General features: G+C 40.0%; 1 protein-coding gene and 1 pseudogene across 2 annotated transcripts; one reads left to right on the top strand and one right to left on the bottom strand.

Moving 5' to 3' along the window:
* Positions 1-566: 566 nt before the first annotated feature.
* Positions 567-959, bottom strand: LOC113923018 (60S ribosomal protein L34-like). Its single transcript, XM_035721941.1, has one exon. It carries the CDS (start codon positions 957-959, stop codon positions 606-608), a length of 354 nt encoding a protein of 117 aa, XP_035577834.1. The 3' UTR covers positions 567-605.
* A 21800-nt stretch (positions 960-22759) lies between these two features.
* Positions 22760-23834, top strand: LOC113923019 (annotated as a pseudogene). Its single transcript, XR_003520142.2, has one exon. The product of XR_003520142.2 is annotated as a superoxide dismutase [Mn], mitochondrial-like (transcript).
* Positions 23835-24426: the final 592 nt, after the last annotated feature.

Genomic DNA, 24426 nt, shown 5'->3' with positions numbered 1-24426 from the left:
CACCTGGGTGGCTCAGTCATTAAGCGTCTGCCTTGGGCTCAGGTCATGATCCCAGGGTCCTGGGATCGAGTCCTACATCGGGCTCCCTGCTCCACGGGAAGCCCGCTTCTCCCTCTCCCACTCCCCCTGCTTGTGTTCCCTCTCTCGCTCTGTCTCTCTCTGTCAAAAAATAAAATCTTAAAAAAAAAAAACTTGAGGAAATGCAGTGTGCACAACCACTAGCACTTTCCCTGTAATAGTGGGAAAAACCTGTGACTGTTTGCAGCCTTATGATATATGTGAAAGTATAATTTTCAGAAAGGTAAAATTATGACTCTCTGGCAAAGATAAAATGGACACATTTCAAAGATTTTACTTAACTCATCCAGTAATGAAGGACCCAGTCGAGATGTTAGAGCCAATTCAAAGAGCATCTGAGAAGCAAGGATGTTTACAGGATAAGATGGAGGAGATATAAAATGACCAGTTGGCCATAAATCTTTGGAATTATCTGTTCCACTGACAAAGTTATTTGCATCTCTTCCAAACAAAAATTTTCAAATTAACAACTCTTTTTTTTTCAAGCTTTCTGATTTTTTTTTATTACTCAAAAAAGCTTCATTTTTTTATTTAGCTTTCTGACTCTGTGCTTGGGCCTTAAACACTTTCACAACGATTTTCTGCTCCTCGATAAGAAAAGCACACTTGATCCTGTCACGAACACACTTAACACACATGGAACCACCATAGACCCTGCTGACATGTTTTTTTGTTTTGGACAACCTCATAAGGACTTTAGGTCTCACAGCACGAACTCCTCGAAGTCGGCCTGGGCACACGCCACATGCAGATTTTGGTGCTTTCCCAACCTTCTTGGTATAAAGGTAAACAATTCTATTACCAGGGGTTCGGGACAGCCTAGTTTTGTTAGAGGCTGTATTATAGGACAGCCTACAATGGTAGGTCAAACGCTGGACCATTCTGAATGCCTACGGACGCCGTCCCCGGAAGAGCCAAGTTAACAACTCTCAAAGAACAGATATTTATTTATTTATTTATTTATTTATTTTTTTTTTTTAAGATTTTTTTATTTATTTGAGAGAGAGAGAGAATGAGAGACAGAGAGCACGAGAGGGAAGAGGGTCAGAGGGAGAAGCAGACTCCCCGCAGAGCAGGGAGCCCGATGCGGGACTCGATCCCGGGACTCCAGGATCATGACCTGAGCCGAAGGCAGTCGCTTAACCAACTGAGCCACCCAGGCGCCCTCAAAGAACAGATATTTAATTGAATCAATTTGAAGAGCAAATTGGCTTTACTCAGCCATTCATAGATAGGCAAGTAGAGAGATGCTCTGAGAAATTATGCAAAATGGAAAGTTTTTGTAGGCAGGCGGGTGGGGCAAGGAAGCTATTCGCGAAGGAAAAGAAGGGATTGTTTCACGTGGTCTTATCATGAAGATGACCTCATTAGTGCTGATCGGAAATTTCCAGACTGGTCTAAAATTCCACTTTTAGGGGGCACCTAGGTGGCTCAGTCATTAAGCATCTGACTTTGGCTCAGGCCATGATCCCAGGGCCCTGGGATCAAGCCCCACATTGGGCTCTCTGCTCAGCAGGAAGCATGCTTTTCCCTCTACCACTCCCCCTGCTTGTGTTCCCTCTCTTGCTGTGTCTCTCTGTCAAATAAATAAATAAAATCTTTAAAAAGATAAAAAATATAAAATAAAATTCCACTTTTGGGATAGGCTCAAACTGCAATTAGGTTGCCAGTTAGGTAGTATAGGTTTGGTGGGTTTTAACACAAGGGACTCCATTTTGGTCATGTTTCATTTTTTAACAAATGTCCTAATTCTGGGACCTTTAATCAATAGTAATGATGGGATAAACTTTACATTGCTATGATCCTCTGGCCAAACTTAGCCCATGTATTTTTTTTTTTTTCCGATTTTTTTTTTAATTTTTTATTGTTATGTTAATCACCATATATTACATCATTAGTTTTTGGTGCAGTGTTCCATGATTCATTGTTTGTTCATAACACCCAGTGCTCCATGCAGAACGTGCCCTCCTCAATACCCATCACCAGGCTAACCCATCCCCCTACCCCCCTCCCCTCTAGAACCCTCAGTTTGTTTTTCAGAGTCCATCATCTCTCATGGTTCGTCTCCCCCTCTGACATACTCCCCTTTTCTTCCTCTCCTGTTATCTTCTTCTTTTTCTTTTGGGTGATAGATATTGGGGAGGGTATGTGCTACGGTGAGCGCTGTGAATTGTGCAAGACTGTTGAATCACAGATCTGTACTTCTGAAACAAATAATGCAACATATTTTAAGCCCATGTATTTTATAAATAAAGTTTTACTGGAACTCAGCCAAGGTCATTCCTTATTGTCTTTGACTGCTTTTGTGCTACAGTGAAAGACCTGAGTACTCAAGCAAGAGTGCTAAAGCCCACGAAGCGGAACATATTTACTACCTAGACCTTTACAGATAAAAGTTTGTTGGCAACCTGTCCTTGTCAGTTCTTGGGTGGGCTTTGCTCTCACCTGATACAGAAAGGATGTGCAACTCACCTTTTTTGCCTTATCTGCAAGCTTTGAATAATTTTCTTGACAGCTACTTGAGAACCCTCGATACATAGTTTATCTGTTTCCATTATCTTCAGATAGGTCTTTTGGTTCAAATTCCCTGTTTTATTTTATTTTTCCCTTCAAAATGTTCTCGATATTTATTTTCACTTATGTTGCTTTATTAATTACAAGTAATTCAGAGGGCATTTATTTTTATCCTTCTAAATGAACTGCAACATTTCTTAAAGTATAAAATTTTGCATTTTTATTTTATTTTTTAAGATTTTATTTATTTGACAGACAGCACAAACAGGGGAGTGGTAGGCAGAGGGAAAGGAAAGGGAGAAGCAGGCTCCCCACAGAGCAGGGAGAGCCCAATGTGGGACTCGATCCCAGGACCCCGGGATCATGACCTGAGCCAGAGGCAGTCACTTAACCAACTGAGCCACCCAGGCACCTGAATTTTGCATTTTTACTGTGCAGTTTAATTGACCACATCATGATATATATTGTTGTAGTTGTTAATTTCATTTTCTTGGAGTATAATGAGACTACCCATCTGCACACCCATGTCTTCATTTCAGTAACATTTTCTTTCATATTTGATATTATCTTTAATACTTCATTTGGTATGCTTTCTTAAATTTACCCTAATCATCCCTAAGTATTCCATGGTGTACTTTTGATTTCTCTCATTTTTCCTTCAGTCATCTTATACATCTCTTTTGTAATCAATGTACTTTTCACAAGCCTCTTCCCCAGGTTATTGCTTTTTACAGTGTCACTTTTATCTGGGTAATCAAAATGTGTTCAGCAATAGCATTAACTTTTATCTTAATTTATATACTTAGCTCCACCAGCTCCTTTGTTTTCTTTTTGTCTCATGTTGTTTTCTTTACTCATTCTTAAGCAAATATTTGTGTCCATGTAGTCTTTAATGTTTTAGATCACCAGTATATTGTGAAAGGGTATAACTCAGAAACAGCCAGATGGAAGAGATGCACAAGGCAAGGTATATGGGAAAGTGTGCAGGGCTGCCATGTTCTCTGAGTGTACCACTCTCCCTGAATCTCCACATATTCACCAGCCTGGAAACTCCAAATTTCCTAAGTTTTAATCTAACTGATGTTTATCAAACACATATTATGTGTCAGACACTGCAATGAATCGAACCTAGCCCTGTCACTTTCACAGTTTAGTGAGGAAGTCAAATGTGTAACAGTAAAGAGGTTTTCTCTAAAAGGTGAAGTCTGAGTCAAGTCTGAGAAAGATGTCCTAGATATGTGATGCCTGTAGGCAGGGGGGAAAAAAGAAATGAGATACAGTTAATGGTTGCTAGAGGACTTTGGGATGTCATTTATTTTAGAAAGCTACTTCATTGGGCCTTTTGAGTATGGGAAAGTAAAATTAAAGTCCTATTTGGGGAAGCTAAGATAACAGCATGGTAGGAGGACCCGAGGCTCTCCCCATCCCTCAAATAGATCATTCTGAATACCCAAGAAATTGACATGAGGACTGACAGAACAAGCTGCACAACTAGAGGGAGAGAAGAGACCACATGGAGGAAGGTAGGAAGCATGGAGATGTAGTTTGTAGAAGAAACAGATTGCGGGTGCTACTGAGGGAAGGAACCCTGGTCACAGTGAAAGGTGAAAGAGTGGAGCACATAGGGATACACACAAGAACACTTCCCTAAAGCCATTAGGCTGGGAAAATGAGAGGGGCTGATTTTTGTGACTTCTTGCAACTGTCTTAAAGGTCTGCGGGCTTGGCTGGGGTAGAGCTCTGAGAGTGTGGCCCTACTCCTGGTTACAAGGCAGGCAAGCAACCCCAGGGCAAAGGGTACAATCTGAGGATCACCTAACACGCATGGGCAGAAACTGTTCACTCTTCTTGGAGTGCATCTGTGAGAGGTGGCATTCACAGAGTCGCCTCTCTGGGGACAAAAGAGCCAGCAGGCACCATTTCCCTCCCTCAGCCCTCAGCATAGGCACCTGCTGAGGGCAGGTAACCCAGACACTGGCTGTCTAGCCTGCTTTGCTCCAAATCCCATACCTCTGTGCTCTGGTGTGACTGCCCTTCTCAGTCAGACCTGCATTGCTCCCAACACAGTGAGACCCTCCCCCAGAAGACCAATGCAGGCCCCCACCATAGCACATCTCTAAAGTTTGGAGTTATAAAAGTCAGCAGGCTTGGCTCTGATAGAGCCCAAAGTACACTGTGCAGCTTCAGGCAGGCAAGCAACCTGGAGACAGCATGAAAACAGAGATCTGAAAAACACCTGGGAAGCACAAAGGGAAATTATTCACTCTTCTGGGAGGGCTTCACTGAGAGCAGTAAGCACAGACTTCCCACTGCAGGGACAAAGGATCTGGCTGGTACCATTTCCCTCCACTGCCCTTCAGCATAAATAAACTTCAGTAAACAGCACAGAGCTAACACTGGCTGCCTAACCTGCTTATACCAAGTCCTGCTCTCTCAGGAACAGGAAATATAACAGGATTTTCTAACACAGAGAAGACACAGACCTAGACAAAATGCCAAGACAGAGGAATTTATCCCAAAAGAAAGAATAAGAAAAGGTCACAGCCAGAGATCTACTCAAAACAGATATAAATAATATGCCTGATGGAGAATTTAAAGCACAGTCACATCGCTCGAGAAAAGCATGGAAGACACCAGGGAGACCCTTACCACAGAGATCAAAGAGCTAAAAAACAATTGGGCAGAAATGAAAAACACAGTAACTGAGATTCAAAACTGTCCAGATGTAATGACCACAAGGACGGAAGAATCAGAGGAATGAATAAGTAATATAGACGCTAGAATAATGGAAAATAATGAAGCTGAACAAAAGAGAGAAAGAACAATGGCTCATGAGAATAGACTTAAGGAACTTAGTGACTCCATCAAACATAATAGCATTCATATCATAGGAGTCCCAGAAGAAGAGAGAGAAAAGGGGGCAGAAGGTTTATTTGAGGAAATAATAGCTGAAAACTTCCCTAATCTGGGGAAGGAAACAGACATCCAAATCTAGGAGGCACAGACAACTCCCATCAAAATCAACAAAAGCAAGCCAATACCAAGACATATTGTAGTTAAATTTGCAAAATATGGTGATAAAGAAAAAAATCCTAAAGGCAGCAAGACAAAAGAAGTCCCTAACTTACAAAAGAAGACCCATAAGGCTAGCTGCAGAAACTTGGCAAGCCAGAAGAGAATGGCATGATATATTCCACATGCTAAATGGGAAAAATCTGCAGCTAAGATACTTTATCCATCAAGGCTACCATTTAGAATAGAAGGAGAGATAAAGAGTTCCCCAGACAAACAAAAACTAAAGAAGTTCATGACCACTAAACCATCCCTGCAAGAAATATTAAAGGGGACTCTTTGACTCAGAAAGGAAGACTAAAAGTGGCAAAGACTAGAGAAGAACAGAGAAAATCTCCAGAAACAATGACAAAACAATAATAAAATGTCACTAAATACATATCTCTCAATAATTACTCAGAATGAAATGGACTAAACACCCCAATCAAAAGACACAGGGTGTCAGAATGGATAAAAAAACAACACCCATCTATATGCTGCCTATAAGAGACTCATTTTACACCTAAAGACAGCTGCAGATTTAAAGTAAGGGGTTGGAGAAACATTTATCATGCAAAAGAAAGTCAAAAGAAAAGTTGGAGTAGCAATATTTATATCAGACAAACTAGATTTTAAACCAAAGACTCTAACAAGAGATGAAGAAGGGCACGATGTCATAATAAAGAGGTCTAGCCAACAAGAAGATCTAAGAATTGTAAATATTTATGCCCTGATATGGGAGCACCGAAATATACAAAACAATTAATAACAAACATAAAGGAACTCATTGATAATAATACAATAATAGGGGACTATAACACCCCCCTTACATCAATGGACAGATCATCTAAACAGAAAATCAACAAAGAAACAATGGTTTTGAATGACACACTGCACCAGATGGACTTAACAGATATATTCAGAGCATTTCATCCTAAAGCAACAGAATACAAATTCTTTTCAAGTGCACATGGGACATTCTCCAGAATAAATCCCACACTAGGTCACAAATCAGGCCTCTACAATTACAAAAAGACTGAGATCATATCATGCATAGTTTCTAACCACAATGTTATAAAACTTGAAGTCAACCACAAGAAAAAATTTGGAAAGACCACAAATACATGGAGGTTAAACACATGCTACTAAAGGGGTGCCTGAGAGGCTCAGCTGGTTAAGTATCTGCCTTTGGCTCAGGCCATGATCCCAGGATCCTGGGATGAAGCTCAGCATCAGGCTCCCTGCTCAGCAGGGAGTCTGCTTCTCCCTCTCCTTCTGCCCCTTCCCCCGGCTTGTGCTCTCTCTCTCTCTCTCAAATAAATAAGTAAAATCTTTAAAAAAAGAACATGCTACTAAAGAATGAATGGGTATACTAGGAAATCAAAGAAGAAATTAAAAAATCAAGGAAATGAGCACCTAGGTGGCTTAGTTGTTAAGCGTCTGCCTTTGGCTTAGGTCATGATCCCAGGATCCTGGGATGGAGCCCCACATCAGGCTCTCTGCTCAGCAGGAGGCCTGCTTCTCCCTTTCCCACTCCCCCTGCTTGTGTTGCCTCTCTCGCTGTGTCTCTTTCTGCCAAATGAATAAAAAAAAAATCTTAAAAAAAATACAAGGAAACAAATGAAAATGAAAACACAACAGTCCAAAACCTTTGAGAGGCAGCAAAAGTGGTCCTAAGAGGGAAGTACATAGCAGTACAGGCCTACTTAAAGAGGTAAGAAAAGTCTCCAATGAACAGCCTACACTTACACCTAAAGGAGCTAGAGAAAGAACAACAAATGAAGCCTAAAGCCATCAGAAGGAAGAAAATAATAAAGATTAGAGCAGAAATAAATGATATAGAAATTTAAAAAACAATAAACAGATCAATGAAAGTAGGAGCAGGTTCTTTTAAAAAATTAATAAAATTGATAAACCCCTAGCCAGATTTATCAAAAAGAAAAAAGAAAGGTGGGTGCTTTGGTGGCTCAGTCAGTTGAGCATCTGATTTTGGCTCAGGTCATGATCTCAGGGTCCTGGATTCAAGCACCATGTCAGGTTCCCAGCTCAGCAGGGAGTCTGCTTGTCCCTCTCCCTTGCCTCCCCGTACTCATGCTCTCTCTCTTTCTCTGAAATAATAAAATCTTAAAAAAAGAAAAAAAAACACAAAGGAAAAGAGAAAGGACCCAAATAAATAAAATAAAAAATGAGAGGAGATGACAATCAACACCACAGAAATACAAACAATTATAAGATAATATTATAAAAAATTATATGCCAAAAAATCAGGCAATCTGGAAGAAATGGATAAATTCCTGGAACTATATAAACTACCAAAACTGAAACAGGAAAAAGTAGAAAACTTGAACAGACTGATAACCAGCAAAGAAATTTTATCAGTAATCAAAAATCTCCCAACAGGGGTACCTGGGTGGCTCAGTCAGTTAAGTATCTATCTTTGGCTCAGGTCATGATCCTGGGGTCCTGGGATTGAGCCCCGAGTCAGGCTCCCTGCTCATCAGGGAGTCTGCTTCTCCCTCTGCCCCTCCCCCTGCTCATGCTCTCTCTCTCTCTCAAATAAATAAATAAAATCTTAAAAAAAAAAATCTCCCAACAAACACAACTCCAGGGCCAGATGTCTTCCCAGGGGAATTCTACCAAACATTTAAAAGAGTTAATACCTATTCTTTTCAAACTTTTCCAAAAAATAGAAATGGAAGGAAAATTTCCAAACTCATTCTATGAGGCTAGCATTCCTGATTCTAAAACCAGATAAAGACTCCACTAAAAAAGAGAACTACAGGCTAATATTCCTGATGACCAAGGATGCAAAAATTCTCAACAAAAAACTAGCAAATCCAATAGTACATTAAAAGAATCATTCACCATGATCAAGTGGGATTTATTCCTGGGCTGCACGGGCAGTACAATATTTGCAAATCAATCAATGTGATACATCACATTAATAAAAGAAAGGATAAGAACCATACAATCCTCTCAATAGATGCAGAAAAAGCATTTGACAAAGTACAATATCTATTCATGATAAAAAATCCTCAACAAAGTAGGGATAGAGAGAACATACCTCAACATAATTTTCATTTCATATATGAAAAACCCACAGCTAATATTATCCTCAGTGGGGAGAAACTGAGAGCTTTGCTTCTATGGTCAGGAACAAGACAGGGATGTCCACTCTCACCACTGTTATTTAACATAGTAGTGGAAGTCCTAGCCTCAGCAATCAGACAACAGAAAGAAATAAACGGCATCCAAATCAGCAAGGAAGAAGTCAAACTCTCACTATTTGCAGATGACATGAGACTGTATATAGAAAAGCCAAAGAACTCCACCAAAAAATCGCTAGAACCGATACACAAATTCAGCAAATTCACTGGATACAAAATCAACATACAGAAATATGTTGTGTTTCTATACACCGATAATAAAGTAGCAGAAAGAGAAATCAAGGAATCGATCCCATTTACAACTGCACCAAAAACCGTAAGATACCTAGGAATAAACCAATCAAAGAGGTAAGAGATCTGTACTCTGAAAACTATAAAACACTGATGAAAGAAATTGAGGAAGACACAAAGAAATGGAAAAACATTCCATGCTCATGGATTGGAAGAACAAATATTTTTAAAATGTCTATACTACCCAAAGCAATCTACACATTATGCAATCCCTATCAAAATATCACCAACATTTTTCACAAAGTTAAAACAAACAATCCTAAAATTTGTATGGAACCACAGAAGACTCCAAATGGCCAAAGCAATCTTGAAAAAGAAAAGCAAAGCTGGAGGTGTCACAATTCTGGACTTCAACTTATATTGCAAAGCTGTAGTCATCAAGACAGTATGGTACTGGCATAAAAACAGATGCATAGATCAATGGAACAGAATAGAAAACCCAGGGCGCCTGGATGGCTCAGCCAGTTGAGTGTCTGCCTTCAGCTCAGGTCATGATCCCTGGGTCCTGGGATCGAGCACCGTGTTGGTCTCCCTCTCTCTCTCAAATAAATAAATAAAATCTTTAAAGATAGGGGAAAAAAAGAAAAAAGAAAACCCAGAAATGGATCCACAGCTATATGGTCAACTAATCTTCAACAAAGCGGGAAAGAATATCCAATGGAAAAAAGAGTTTCTTCAACAAATGGTGTTGGGAAAACTGTACAGCAACATGCAGAAGAATGAAACTGGACCACTTTCTTATACCACACACAAAAATAAATTCAAAATGAATGAAAGACCTAAATGTGAGAGAGAAAACCATCAACATCCTAGAGGAGAACACAGGCAGTAACCTTTTTGATATTGGCCATAGCACCTTCTTACTAAATATGTCTCCTGGGGCAAGGAAAGCAAAAGCAAAAATGAACTATTGGGACTTCATCAAGATAAAAAGCTTCTGCACAGCAAAAGAAACAATCAACAAAACTAAAAGGCAACTTACAATATTTGCAAATGACATATCTGAAAAGGGTTAGTATCCAAAATATATAAAGAACTTATCAAAGTTAACACCCAAAAAACAAATTATCCAGTTAAAAAAAATGGACAGAAGACATGAATTGACATTTTTCCGAGAAGACATACAGATGGCTAAGAGACACATGAAAAGATGCTCAACATCACTCATTATCAAGGAAATACAAATCAAAACCACAATGAGATATCCCTCACACCAGTCAGAATGGCTAAAATTAACAACACAGGAAACAACAGATGTTGGCAAGGATGCAGAGAAAGGGGAACCCTCTTACACTGTTGGTGGGAATGCAAGCTGGTGCAGGCTCTCTAGAAAACAGTATGGAGTTTCCCCAAAAAGTTATGAATAGAAATACTCTATGATCCAGCAATAGCATTACTGGGTGTTTACCCAAAGAATAAAAAAATACTGGGGCGCCTGCATGGCTCAGTTGGTTAAGCATCCTACTCTTGATTCTGCTCAGGTCATGAGATGTGAGATGGTTGTGAGATGGAGCCCCACGTCAGACTCAGCACTGGCTGGGGAGCCTGTTTAAGATTCTCTCTCTCCCTCCCCTTCTGCCCCTTCCCCCATCTCGCTCCCTCTCTAAAAACAAAACAAAACAAAACAAAACAAAAATACTAATTCAAAAGGATGCATGCACCCCAATATTTATAGCAACATTATCTACCATAGCCAAATTATGGAAATAGCCCAAATATCCATCAACTGATGAATGGATAAAAAAGAGGTGGTGTATATATACAACAGAATATTACTCAGCCATAAAAAAAAAGAAATCTTGTCATTTGCAATGACATGGATAGAGCTAGAGAGTATTGTGCTAAGCAAAATAACTCAGAGAAAGACAAATACCATATGATTTCTTTCATATGTGGAATTTAAGAAACAAAAGAAATGAACAGACGGTGGGGTGGGGAAGAGAGGCAAACCAGGGAAACAGACTCTTAACTCTAGAGAACAGACTGAGGGTTACTGGAGGGGAAGTTGGGGGGGAGGGGATGGGTTAAATAGGTGATGTGTATTAAGGAGGGCAGGTGTTGGGGTGAGCACTGGGTATTGTATGTAAGTGATGAATCACTAAATTCTACACCTGAAACTGCTATTACACTGTATATTAACTAACTGGAATTTAAATAAAAACTTGAAGAAAAAAAGAAAAAAGAAAGTTCTATTTTGATAGAGATGTGTCAGGCATTGGGGAGCTAGGGTGCTTTGCTCATTATTGTAAAATGTCTTCTTATCTGCCTCCTTTCAGTAATAAATATGTTGTAACATCATTTTTACTGAACACCTACTTATATGTACAATTTTTAAAAATTAATGCTCAAATCGAAACATACAAGAGTGGTAAAAAATTATTATAAAAATAACATATAGTTAATAGGTAAATGTTTGGTATGGTCACACTAGAAGGCATAATGAATAGTGAGGTGCGTGGGCCTCTAGGTAGAAAAATGAGAAACTGGGCTGCCTGGGTGGCTCAGTTGGTTAAGTGACTGCCTTCAGCTCAGGTCATGATCCTGGAGTCCCAGGATCAAGTCCCGCCTCAGGCTCCCTGCTCAGCAGGGAGTCTGCTTCTCTCTCTGACCCTTCCCCCTCTCATGCTCTCTCTCTCTCTATCTCAAATAAATAAAATCTTAAAAAGAAAGAAAGAAAGAAAGAAAAATGAGAAACTAATGGACACAAATGCATTTAGAAACAATTATGATATTTTTTGAAGAACACTATTCCTCTACCTTTCAAAGTTTCTTCTGGCTGGCCTAAGAATGAAATTGACGTGAGACAGATTAACAGGAGGAAATCAAATTTAATTTTGCACGTGAGAACTCCACATATACAAGAGGTTCAAAGACAAAGAGGTAAAATGATGTGTATAGGACAATCTAAGCTAAGGAATGGGGGGATGGGGCCTGGGGCTTCAAAGGCGGAAGGGCAATTCACAGGCAATAAGAAGAGCAGATGTTTGTTAATTAGATGTGTGCCCTGCCATACAGATGGGACACTCAGCTAAAATTTTTCTCTGGTAATAACTCTTATTGGGGGAAAGTTTCCTGATTTAGATTCTTCTAGGTAGTTAAAGGAGGGCAAAGGTTTTTCTTAAGGCTGCAGGGTCTCCGTCGTGTTCAGCTTAAAATAGTACACATGCCAAAATTTTGGCACATTTTGGGGATACTTGTTCTGAGCCACTTTGATGTATCACCAACTCAAATACTATAACCAGAGGTGGCTTCAAAGAAATGATCTTCCAAAATCGTAAGTAACTCAGCAAAATCCTGGGCCAAGTAAACTAGTGTTTTCTAGATTTACACAACGGTTGTATTCCTGGAAAATTCAGTGTCTAGCAAAATCATACAAAAATATTGTGTTTATATGTAAAACAAAGGTTTAAGCTCAGATAATTATGAGCAGGTTTTTAACCTCTATAAATGTGTGGAGGGACTAGACAGCTATGCTGAGGAACAATTTTGCATTATGAGATTATTCTGCACATTGTTGTGTCCCTACTCCCTACTTACTAAATGACAGTAGTGCCCATACAAGTCCTCCACTCGCAGATCCCATTGATTGAGACAAAGACTTTCAGAAATTTCCAAACTGACCTCTAGGGGGCAGTCTGATTCCTGTGGAGAATCACTGAACTTGGAGCTGTTTTCTTCCACTTGCCTGTGGGGTTAGTTAGGGTAGCATTATTTCTGTTGCCTGGGCGACTGTCTTGGCGTAAGGGTGAGTGGTGGAAACAAAGGAATATTTTTCCCTCTTGCTAGCCTCCAGGGAAGGCTACACTACTGGGCATTTTACATAAATGAATGGCTAGGTAACTTTTGACACCTTTCCCCTGCATTTTAAGTTTTCCTTGATCAGTTTGCTTTGCATAGAAAGCTGGAGTCAAAAACCCCTCCCTATAAAAATGATAGAATAAATGTAGAGCTATCTGTATGTATGTATACAAATGTACATATATGTATATTGTCTGTGTACACATACATAGTCACCATGTCACTGCTTGCTTGTACCGTAGAAAAAGTAGAGGCAATAAATAAATGTCCACAACTAGGAGAGTGGATTTGAAAAAAAGAAAAAACAAACCTGTGTCATCTCCATAAAATGGAATAACATTGTAGCCATTTTTTTTTTTTTAAATGAGGTAGACCAATTCAGGAAGTATTGGAGTCTTATAGTAGGGTGGCCTACTAAGTCATGACCACAACCCACAGAAAGCCATGTGTGATATCAGATTTCAATTAGGTATCTTTTTTTTTCTGTTTTCTTCTTCCAGTATTGTTAAAACTTATGTGACCATGAAACCTATTCACCTTCCAGAGAAAGCGGTATTTGAAGAAACTGATATACAGCATAATAAATGTAAGTGTATGAATTTTCTTGAAATTATACTAGCAGGTACACAGAGCTCTAATTATGTGCTATGTATCATTCTAGGGCTTTACAAGTATTCTCTCATTTAATATTCATGACAGTCTATGAGGTGAGTTATTCTCATGGTCTTAAGTAAGTCCAACTTCATAAAACCATGAAGTGGTAGAGCTGGGATTTGAACCTGGACAGTCTTTCTTCAGAATCTACACTAGCTGATTCAGCCTATTTCTCTATCTCGTCTAGAAATGCTCAGGCAGACTCAAGATATGCTGTGTAGCTGAATTTGCCCTGTTCTCTATCAACCCAGTAAACTTAGCAAAAATGAGAATTTTGTTAGTTCTACATTACTTCAATTCACATTCCCCCATCCTAGTTGGTCTTCCTACCTTCTGTATCGTCACTCCATTTCTTAAAACTTCAAAGACTTTTAGGATACAGCTGAAATCCCTTACTTTTGCTTACAAGGCTGTAGTTGATATAGCCCCTCTTTATGTTCCAATCTCATCTCTTACTTCCTCACACTGTCCCTTCCCATCCTGCTGAGTAAGCGACAGGTAGGGAGAGATGGGTAGAAAACCATGGGGTCAGGCTCACAAAAATCACAAAAATAGGGATGTGTAAGGAAACCAGAGATAAGGGAACAAACCAGACTGCCCTGCCCTAGGTGTCAGAGGTGGAGTCTTGTTATAACAGCTACTTGTGACCAACCAAGAGTTACCCGACCCTAAAAAGGAAGTAAGCCATTAAAGGTGTTATCACTAGTCCTTACTCAATGGTGCTAGCAATAGAGATGTTAAAAGGATTTAAGTTCCCTGATTAGCCTTCAATAAAAAACCAACCCTAAAAGCCCTCAGTGGCAACCCTGTCCGGACCCCTCACTCCTGAGAGCTTTTCTTTGTGTACGCTTGCTTAATAAAAATTGTATCACTTTACTCACTCTCCTTTGTCCGCAAGATTCATTCTTTGACTCCATGAGACAAAAACCTTGATTTCCCGCTTCACTGCCACCCAACTTCTATACACATAGGCATTCTCTCTCTCTATTCATACTTGACTTCCTTCATTTGTTCCAGTAGGGGAAGCTTTGCTCATGCTGTTGCTTCTATCTGAAACTGCCTCCCCTCAAATCCCACATATTTCTGGCTAACTTCTTCACATTCTTCAGGTACCAGCTGCTAATTTCTTTAGGAAGGCTTTCCCCAGATCTCAGATGCTCAGGAACTTCTCTGGTGTCTCCAGTCCTCCACACACGAGGCACCCTGTACTTCCCATCTGTCCTGAGCACGCTATGAACACACACACGCGAGCTCTGTCTTTCTACAATGTCAGCTTGATTCGATCTTAAAGCAAGGTTAACACAATTATAAAGCAGGTCCAGGAGTCGAAACTCCTTGACATTTCACCACATGTTTAAGTTGACTTCTTCCACGGCACAATGGAAAGCAAAGCTCAAGATGAGTCACACAACAAACAAGTTAGAACATGGAGTAGGAAGTTAACGCGCCAAACCCGATGTTAGTCTGTGGGGGCGCAGCTGAGGTAAAGCCTCGGTCTAGTCCCCTCAGCTCTCGGCTCTTAGGCTTGTTATGTTTGAGCAGTGAAGGATCTCAGCTCTGTTTGGAGATAAATCGGCAGAGCCTTTGGCAACAGCTGCCTTCTTGAAGTGCTCCGACATAGAGGGGTCAGTGTCTGAGGAGTCTGATAATTTGCTGCAAAAATCCTCCCTCTTTAATGGGATTTAACCATCTTAGGCCCCTGCAGGCCTTCTCTTGCTTCTGCTGGTTATCCATTCTGGGGTGTTGTCAGCTGGTGCTGGTCTCAGCCATATCTGGTAGCTGTAGGCCCCTCAGCTGCTTGTGTCACTGCATGAAACAGGCCCCCGCTTGACATGAGTGACTCCATTTTGCTCTCAGCACTATCACAGTTAGCGTTTGTCAATGTTGGTGTTTTTTTCTTCCTCCATGCTGTATATTTATTATATGTGTTTTAGAAGACTTCTTTACTTTTACTGTTATTTCTTTATTATTATTTTCTAAGTGAGATATAATTGTCATAGAACATTGTATTAGTTTTAGGCATACGACATAATGATTTGGTGTATGTATATATTGCAGAACGATTACCACAGTAAGTTTAGTTAACATCCATCACCACATAAGTTACAGAATCTTTTCCTGTGATGAGCACTTTTGAGATTTTCTTGTGAGAATTTTTGAGATCTACTCTCTTAGCAGCTTTCAAACTACAATACAGTATTGTTAACTGTAGTCACCATGGAGAACACTTATCCCTAGAACTTATTTATCTTATAACTGAAGTTTGTATGGTTTCACTCCCCACTCCCCCTACCCCCCTGCCTCTGGCAACCACCAGTGTGTTCTCTGTATCTATGAGTTTGGGTTTGGGTTATTGTTCTTGTTTGGGTTTGGTTTTTGTTTCTACATATAAGTGATATGATATAGTATTTGTCTTATTCAACTTTCTCTGACTTATTTCACTTAGCATAACACCCTCAAGATCCATCCATGGTGTCATGAATGGCAGTATTTCCTTCTTTTATATGGTGAACAATATTCCAGTGTGTGTGTGTGCGCACGTGCGTATATATCTTTATCCATTTGTCTGTTGATGGGCACTTAGATTGCTTCCATATCTTGGCTCTTATATCTGCAGTGAACATGGGAATACAGACATCTTTCTGAGATAGTGACTTCATTTTCTTTGGATAAATACCTAGAAGTGGAATTGCTGGATTATATGGTAGTTCTATTTTGAATTTTTTGAGAAAACTTCATATTGTTTTCCTTAGTGGCTGCACCAATTTCCATGCTCAACAGCAGTGCACAAGGGTCCCCTTTCCTCCACATCCTTGCCAGCACTTGGTATCTGTTGTCTTTGATAAAAGCCATCCTAACATATGTGAGGGGACAGCTCTTTGTGGTTTTGATTAACATTTCCCTGATAATTAGTGATGTTGAGCCCCTTTTCATGTACCTGCTGGCAATTTGTATGTCTTCTTTGGAAAAACATCTATCAGATCCTCTGCCCATTTTTTAATGGAACCGTTTGGTTTTTTGCTATTGAGTTGTATGAATTCTTACATATTTTAGGTATTAACCCCTTATCAGACATATGATTTACAAATATATTATCCCATTCTATAGTATGCCTTTTCATTTTGTTGATGGTTTCCTTTGCTGTACAGAAGCTTTTTCATTTGATGTAGTCCCACCTATTTATTTTTGCTTTTCTTGCCTATACTTTTGATGTCAAATCAAAAAATTAACTTCCAAGACTGATGTCAAGGAGCTTATCCCTTGTGTTTTCTTCTAGGAGTTTTGTCATTTCGGGTCTTATGTTCAAGTCTTTAACCCATTTTGAGTTTATTTTTGTATGTGGTGTAAGATAGTGGTCCATTTTCATTCTTTGGCATGTGGCTGTCCAGTTTTCCCAACACCATTTATTGAAGAGACTATTCTTTCCCCATTTTGTATTCTTGGCTTTCTTGTCGTTAACTAACTTTTGATCACTCCAGCTTTGTAATATAGTTTGAAATCAGGCAATGTGATGCCTCCAACTTTTCTTCTTTCTCAAGATTGCTTTGGCTATTCAGGGTCTAGACACCATTTTTTATTAGTTTTTACTTTTTATAGTGAAAATAAATTGAATTTATTTTTTTCTATTTCATTTAACAACTTTTTTTCTGTTAAGGATAATCTGCAATTTGAAAATAAAGCAAAATTATGGCATGTATCCTCTCAAAGTCATACTAGAAGAAGTTCTGCCAAGTATTATATAACTTTCTAGGGCAATGATTCTCATACTTGTTGGTCTTGGAACCCCCATACATTATAAAAATTATTGAGGACCTCAAATAACTTTTGTTTAGGTAGGTAATATCAATCAATATTTAATGTATTAGAGGGGCACCTGGGTGGCTCAGTTGGCTAAGCATCTGCCTTTGGCTTGGGTCATGATCCCAGGGTCCTGGGATTGAGCCCCACATCGGGCTCCCTGCTTAGTGGGGAGCCTGCTTTTCCCTCTGCCCCCCTCTTGTGTTCTCACTCTCTCTCTATCGCAAATAAAATAAATAAAATCTTTAAAAAATATTTAATGTATTAGAAATTATAAAAATTTAAAAATATTTATTCGTTCATCTAAAAATAATAGTAACTCATTACATATGAACATAAATAATATATATTTTATTTTGAATTTTTATTTATTTAAAAGATTTTATTTATTTATTTGACAGAGAGAGAGGGAACATAAGCAGGGGGAGTGGGAGAGGGAGAAGCAGGCTCCCCACTGGGCAGGGAGCTCAATGCAGGGCTCAATCCCAGGACCCCAGGATCATGACCCGAGCCGAAGGCAGACGCTTAATGGCGGAGCCACCCAGGCGCCCCTAAATAATATATATTTTAAAGGTAACTAGGGTGCCTGGGTAACTAAGGCACCTGGGTGGCTCTGTCGTTAAGTGTCTGCCTTTGGCTCAGGTCATGATCCTGGGGTCCCAGGATCGAGCCCTGCATCGAACTCTCTGCCCAGTGGGGAGCCTGCTTCTCCCTCTCCCACTCCCCCTGCTTGTGCTCCATCTCTGTCAAATAGGTAAATTAAAAAAAAGAAAAATGTAACTATATTTCCCAAAGATAAATTAGTGAGTAGAATGGCATTGTTTTAAAGTTTTGGAAATCTTTTTAATCTCTGGCTTAATAGAAGACACATGGATTCTGTTTCTGTTGTCAATCTGTTGCAATATCACATGTAGGCTCTGGAAAACTCCACCATACACTCATGAAAGGATGAAAATGGAAAAAGCAAATATATTTATCTTAGTATTATCATAAAAATAATTTGACCTTGCACACCCCCCCCCTTTTTTAAGAGTTTATTGATTTATTTGACAGTGAAAATTAGTGAGAGCAGGAACACAAGCAGGGGGAGTGGGAGAGGGAGAAGCAGGCTTCCCACGGAGCAGGGAGCCCCGCATTGGGATCATGACCTGAGCCGAAGGCAGATGCTTAACCGATTGAGCCACCCAGGTGCCCGGACCTTGCACACCTCTTAAAAAAGGGTTTTAGCTGCCTGTCCCGCCCACCCCACCCCCAAGAGTCTCCAGAGAGCATTTTGAGAGCCCTTGCCCTAGGGGACTGTACAATCCACTGGGACCCAGACTGTGAAGTTAAATGTCAAATGGATGGGTAATTTTCTTTTATTTATTTATTTATTTATTTATTTATTTATTTATTTATTTATTTAACGTATAATATATTATTTGTTTCAGGGGTACAGGTCTATGATTCATCAGTCTCACACAATTCACAGCGCTCACCATAGCACATACCCTCCCCAGTGTCTATCACCCAGCCCCCCCATCCCTCCCACCCCCCACCACTCCAGCAACCCTCAGTTTGTTGCCTGAGGGATGGATAATTTTCAAATGATATTTTTTCTGTATAATGTAAATGGTTTCTGTCCAGTAGGAAAGATAAACTCCAAAGGTTACAATTTTCATTTTAAGCAGTTTTATAGGTAATGTAGCAAATATATGCTGGCCATCTCTTTTTCCCCAGTGATTATATATATCCAGTCTCTCAAATTCTCCTTTGAACCAGTTTTTCTGCCCTGTTGGTCCCTTTCATTAATAAATAAACCTTTAACCTAGATTCACCTTTGGTACTTTCTCACTTTGTATTAATCCGAGAGTCATGTTTCTAAGTATTTGAATACCTTCATATTTATTTTTATCTTGAAAAAATTCAAACCTTTAGAAAAGTTGCAAAACTACAGTAAATACCCTTATGCCACTTACTAGATGCAGTCATTAAATTTTTACCACATTTGCTTTAACTTTCTCCATCCATCCTTGTAAGGATAAATTTTTAAAATGAATTTTTGCAGTTGCCAAGAAGGAAAGGAAAGAAACCTTTTCCTACTCCCCTTCTTAAATAATGTCTGTGAGAAAACTTAGTGATTGTGAATCCTTTCTCTAAATTTTTTAAAAAATAAACATTTTACTTTACATGCTAAGTATGAGTGTGTTCTATTACACATCTAAATATAATGACCCCACTCAGAAAACTTAGAATTTAGGGACACCTGGCTGGTTTAGTCAATGGAGCATGCAACTCTTGATTTTGGAGTCATGAGTTTGAGCCCCATGTTGGGTGGAGATTACTTTTAAAAATAGAAAAAAATCTATACAGTAAGCTCTCCTGGTTTCTAATATATGGTCCATATTCAAATTTCCCCAATAGTCCTAATAATGTCCTTTATGGTTTTCTTTTTTCTTCAAGATTCAATCAAGGATTACACAGTCCTTCCTTAGGATTTTGGACCTTCTGTTGGCTAGATGAAAGGTTACATTTTAAACCTTTCTTCCCTCAGAGTTTCTGCTTCTTTTCTGTATGCAAGAAGTAAACAGGTAGATAGTAGCATGATATACTAGATTCAAATCTTTATACTTGTAAATAATTTTACTAAACCTCAGTGAATCAGTTAGGATGCTTTTGGTTGCAAATAATAGAAAATCCAAAATAAAAATGACTTAAACAATTACATTTAATATCTTACCTAAAAATAAGTCTAGAATTAGAACAGCTGGTCAGTGATGTCATCACTGTTTTTGAAGCAGCCGGGTGGCCCAGTCAGTTAAGTGGCCAACTCTTGGTTTTGGCTCAGGTCATGCTTTCAGGCTTGTGGGATTGAGCCCTGCGTTGGGAATCGATGCTGGAGATTCTCTCCCTCTGCCTCCCTGCTGTCAGCTCCTGCTCTCTCTCTCTAAAATAAATAAATAGATCTTAAAAAAAGAAAAGCAACCAGTTCTTCCCATCTTTCCATTGTGCCATTCTCAACATACTGGTATGCTGTGTTAGGCTGGCTTCCTACGTGATTCCAAGATGGCTGCCACAGTTTCATGGTCACATATGAATGAGAGTGTCCAGAGGTAGAAAATGATAGGTCTCTTCTTGACTCTTTTTAAGAGTGAAGATAACCTTCCTGAAAGCACCACCCCACCCCCCAGCCTCCATTGCCTAAAATTTCATTTCATGTTCCTGTTCAAACCCACTCATCTTGGCAAGCACAATGACAACTCCGTGATTGCTCAAGCCAGTTAAAATTTATCCCCTAGTCTACGAGGGCACTGAGACTCCTCTGAAGGATTTGTCTGCATAATGAACATAATCTGGTTTGGGAAAGATGACAACAGTGTCTGCTACACTCAGTTTTTTTCTCTTATCAAAAGGAGGATGATATTTATGGAATAATGCTATGAATAGAAAATGAAATAATGTATGTGAAGTCCCCTTACCGGTGCCAGGAGTAAAATTTCTTCCCCTGCTTTCTTCTTCTTTTTTTAAATTTTATTTATTTATTTGAGAGACAGCAAGAGAGAGAGCACGAGTTGGGGGGGGAGTGGAGGAGCAGAGGGAGAGGGAGAAGCAGATTCCCCACTGAGCAGGGAGCCTGACACAGGGATCAATGCCAGGACCCTGTGATCATGACCTAACTGACTGAGCCACCCAGGAACTCCTTCTTTTTTTAAAAAGGATTTATCTACTTTTAGAGAGAGAGAGAAGGTGTGCGTGTGGGGGGTGGGGTGGGGCAGAGGAAGATGGAGAGGGAATCTCAAGCAGACTCCATGCTGAGCATGGAGCCTGACATAGGGCTCAATCCCACAACCCTGAGATCATGACCTGAGCCGAAATCAAAAGTCAGATGCTCAACCAACTGAGACACTGAGGTACCCCTTCCCTTTCTTTCTTCTTGTGGTTTACTACTGTTGTTCAACCAAAAGATGGCAGCAAAGGGAAAAATCTTCAATCTGATATTTTCTGCTCTTCTCACCTAGTCCACCACTTTATCTATGTTAGAATTTATCAGACTCTTTAAGTACTCTGAATTTTAATATTACTAGCAGAATAATTTTTAATAGGTCATAGCTTGTATTATTAATGTTATAATAGCTGTTCTTGAAATCACATAGTTTCCACTCATTATCAGTCACTTCAGAAGAAGAGAACATATTAGAATTACAATTCTTAGCTGACAGAGCAATTAAATAGACTGAGAAGCATGCTGTTCAAACCACTTGACTCTCCAATTATTTTTATTTGAGAGGCAAATCATTTCATAATTTTACAATGCCTATATCAAATATATTAATTAACCACTGACTGATTAGTATTCACATCTCCCAGTGGAATTTGAACTTCAGTTCAGCAAATATTTGTTAAGCACCTATTATATGCTAAGTTCTGTGCTGTGCTGCCTTAGAAGAGTCTATCGGGTTGGAAAAAGACACGAATAGAAATTCCAACAAATAAGGTAAGTGCTAAGGTAAAGGCATGTACATGGTGCCATAGGAGCAATGAGAAGGGTACTATACCCCGCCGAGGAGACTGAGGAGATTTTTCTAGGGTAGATGAGGCCTGAGCTGCAGTACGATGAATGAGCTGGGTTTAGAGTTGGCTGAGCAAAGAAACTTGGGAAGACATTCCAAGGTGGGAACAATCATAAACCATAGCATGAATCCCACACTTAACAGTGGAATGTTGGGAGAATGGGGATCCGAGAGAAGGGTTTCGCTAGCAATTAAGTATTACCTGAGAGTAAGGTTTATTACAGGGAGAAGAAGGAGATGAAACTGGGGACCTAGGGAGTCCAGTTCTTTGAAGACTTTTCAGACCAACTGAGAATGAATTTTAATGAATAAACAGTGAGCCCTCGCCCACTGTCTAAAGAGTTTTAGACAAAGAAGTAATATGGTAAAAATTTCCCGTTTAAGTAGACCAATATGTTTATTTATTGCATTTAGTTTTAGTTTTTTTTTTTTTAAGATTTTATTTATTTATTCATGAGAGACAGAGAGAGAGAGAGGCAGAGGGAGAAGCAGCCTCCCAAGGAGCAGGGAGCCCGATGTGGGACCCGATCATGACCTGAGCTGAAGGCAGACGCTTAACCATCTGAGTCACCCAGGCACCCTTAGTTTTAGTTTCTTAAGAATGTTTTGAGGGGTGCCTGGGTGGCTCAGGTGGCTAAGCGTCCGACTCTTGATTTCAGCTCAGGTCATGTTCTCAGGGTCATGAGACTTAGCCCTAAGTTATACTCCATGCTGAGGGTGGGGCCTGCTTAAGATTCTCTTTCTTTCTTTCTCCCTCCCCCTCTACCCCTACCCCCCTTCAAAATGCTACTGACTTGGTACACCGGGCAGTCGGCGTGGCCAGTCAACTCTGCTGCATAGCCTACTGGCGTAGCTCACCATGTTGTCCCGGGCAGCGCGCAGCACGAGCCGGACGCTGGTGCCGGCGCTGGGGTCGCTGGCTTCCAGACAGAAGCACAGCCTCCCCGCCTTGCCGTACCATTATGGCGCCCTGGAGCCTCACATCAACGCCCAGATCATGCAGCTGCACCACAGCAAGCACCACGCGACCTATATGAACAACCTGAATGCCATCGAGGAGAAGTATCTAGAGGCGCTGGAGAAGGGTGACATTACAACTCAGGTAGCTCTTCAGCCTGGGTTCAAGTTCAATGGCGGAGGCCATATAAATCATTCCATCTTCTGAACAAACCTGAGCCCTAAGGGTGGTGGAGAACCCAAAGGGGAATTGCTGGAAGCCATCAAACGTGATTTTGGTTCCTTTGACAAATTTAAGGAGAAGTTGACTGCTGTATCCGTTGGCGTCCCAGGCTCAGGTTGGGGTTGACTTGGTTTCAATAAAGAACAGAGACGCTTGCAGATTGCTGCTTGTTTTAACCAGGATCCCCTGCAAGGAACAACAGGTCTTATTCCACAACTGGGAATCAATGTGTGGGAGCATGCTTATTACCTTCAGTATATAAATGTCAGACTGGATTACCTAAAAGCTATTTGGAATGTTATCAACTGGGAGAATGTAAGGGAGAGATACATGGCTTGCAAAAAGTAAAACGTGATCATTACATTGAGCAAAATAAGCTTTTCACGACTATTTTTGTAGTAGTGCAGAGTGCCGTAGTCTACCAGTAAGCTGCTCTATTGTAGCATTGCTAGCTTGTTCAAGCATTTGATGAACATGACTTAATGCTATGAATTTCTTATTTTCAAATTTTGTTATTGGGCAACTGAAAATAGTAAGTGCTTTGTATGATTTAGTCTTTTGATAGAACATCATCTTCTGAGAGCTGAAACAGCCAGCAGGTTATAATTGCCATCATAAAACCATCAAAAAGATCTCATCCCTGTCCTCTTAGGGCCTCTGGGGAAGCCTTTTGCCCCTTATTGCACTTGTAGAAAACCTGGTCCTTTGCCCAGTTGTTTAATGATAAAAGATTAAATTTGTTTCCCAAGGGAAGTGTTCAGTTTTTCTATTGAAAATTGCTCTTTTTTTAAGTAATCTTCTGTCTAGTAGTACTTGTGGTAGATATCACCCATGGGCCTTTAATTATTTTTGGTCACATGTTCCACAGGGTTAACACCATTTTGTCTTTTAAAAAATATCACTTGATTGCCAATTGAGAATTGCTCTATTATGAAAAGGAAATAGTGGTGCATTTGAATTTTTCTGTTGGGAGAAATAAAAAGATTTTTATGTGAAAGTTTGTCATCAAACATAGAAGTATGTGTTAGGTACCTGCTCAAAGTGGACAAATCTGGGCCTTGTTGATAAAATGAATGTTGGGAATGAGGCCACAGACTGTTCTGGCCAGGCACTTGCCCCATGTTTCCACCCTGTTCACAAGCATCCCTCTGCAGAGCAGCAGCCTGGGTCAGGTGCTGTCTTCCCAGAGCGGCAGGTGGTTGGTTTCTGGATGTGGGCAACAGCGTGTCCCTACCCAGGAACATTGCTTTTCAAAGACTTGGTTTTGAGTTATTCCATCATATTTGATCTTCTTTTCTTTTAAAAAAAATGCACGGTCACTATAGAGCTTTATGTTGTATAGTCC

Source organism: Zalophus californianus, chromosome 9, assembly GCF_009762305.2.
Source record: "Zalophus californianus isolate mZalCal1 chromosome 9, mZalCal1.pri.v2, whole genome shotgun sequence".
Taxonomy (NCBI): domain Eukaryota; kingdom Metazoa; phylum Chordata; class Mammalia; order Carnivora; family Otariidae; genus Zalophus; species Zalophus californianus.
This window is presented reverse-complemented; position numbering and strand designations above follow the sequence as displayed.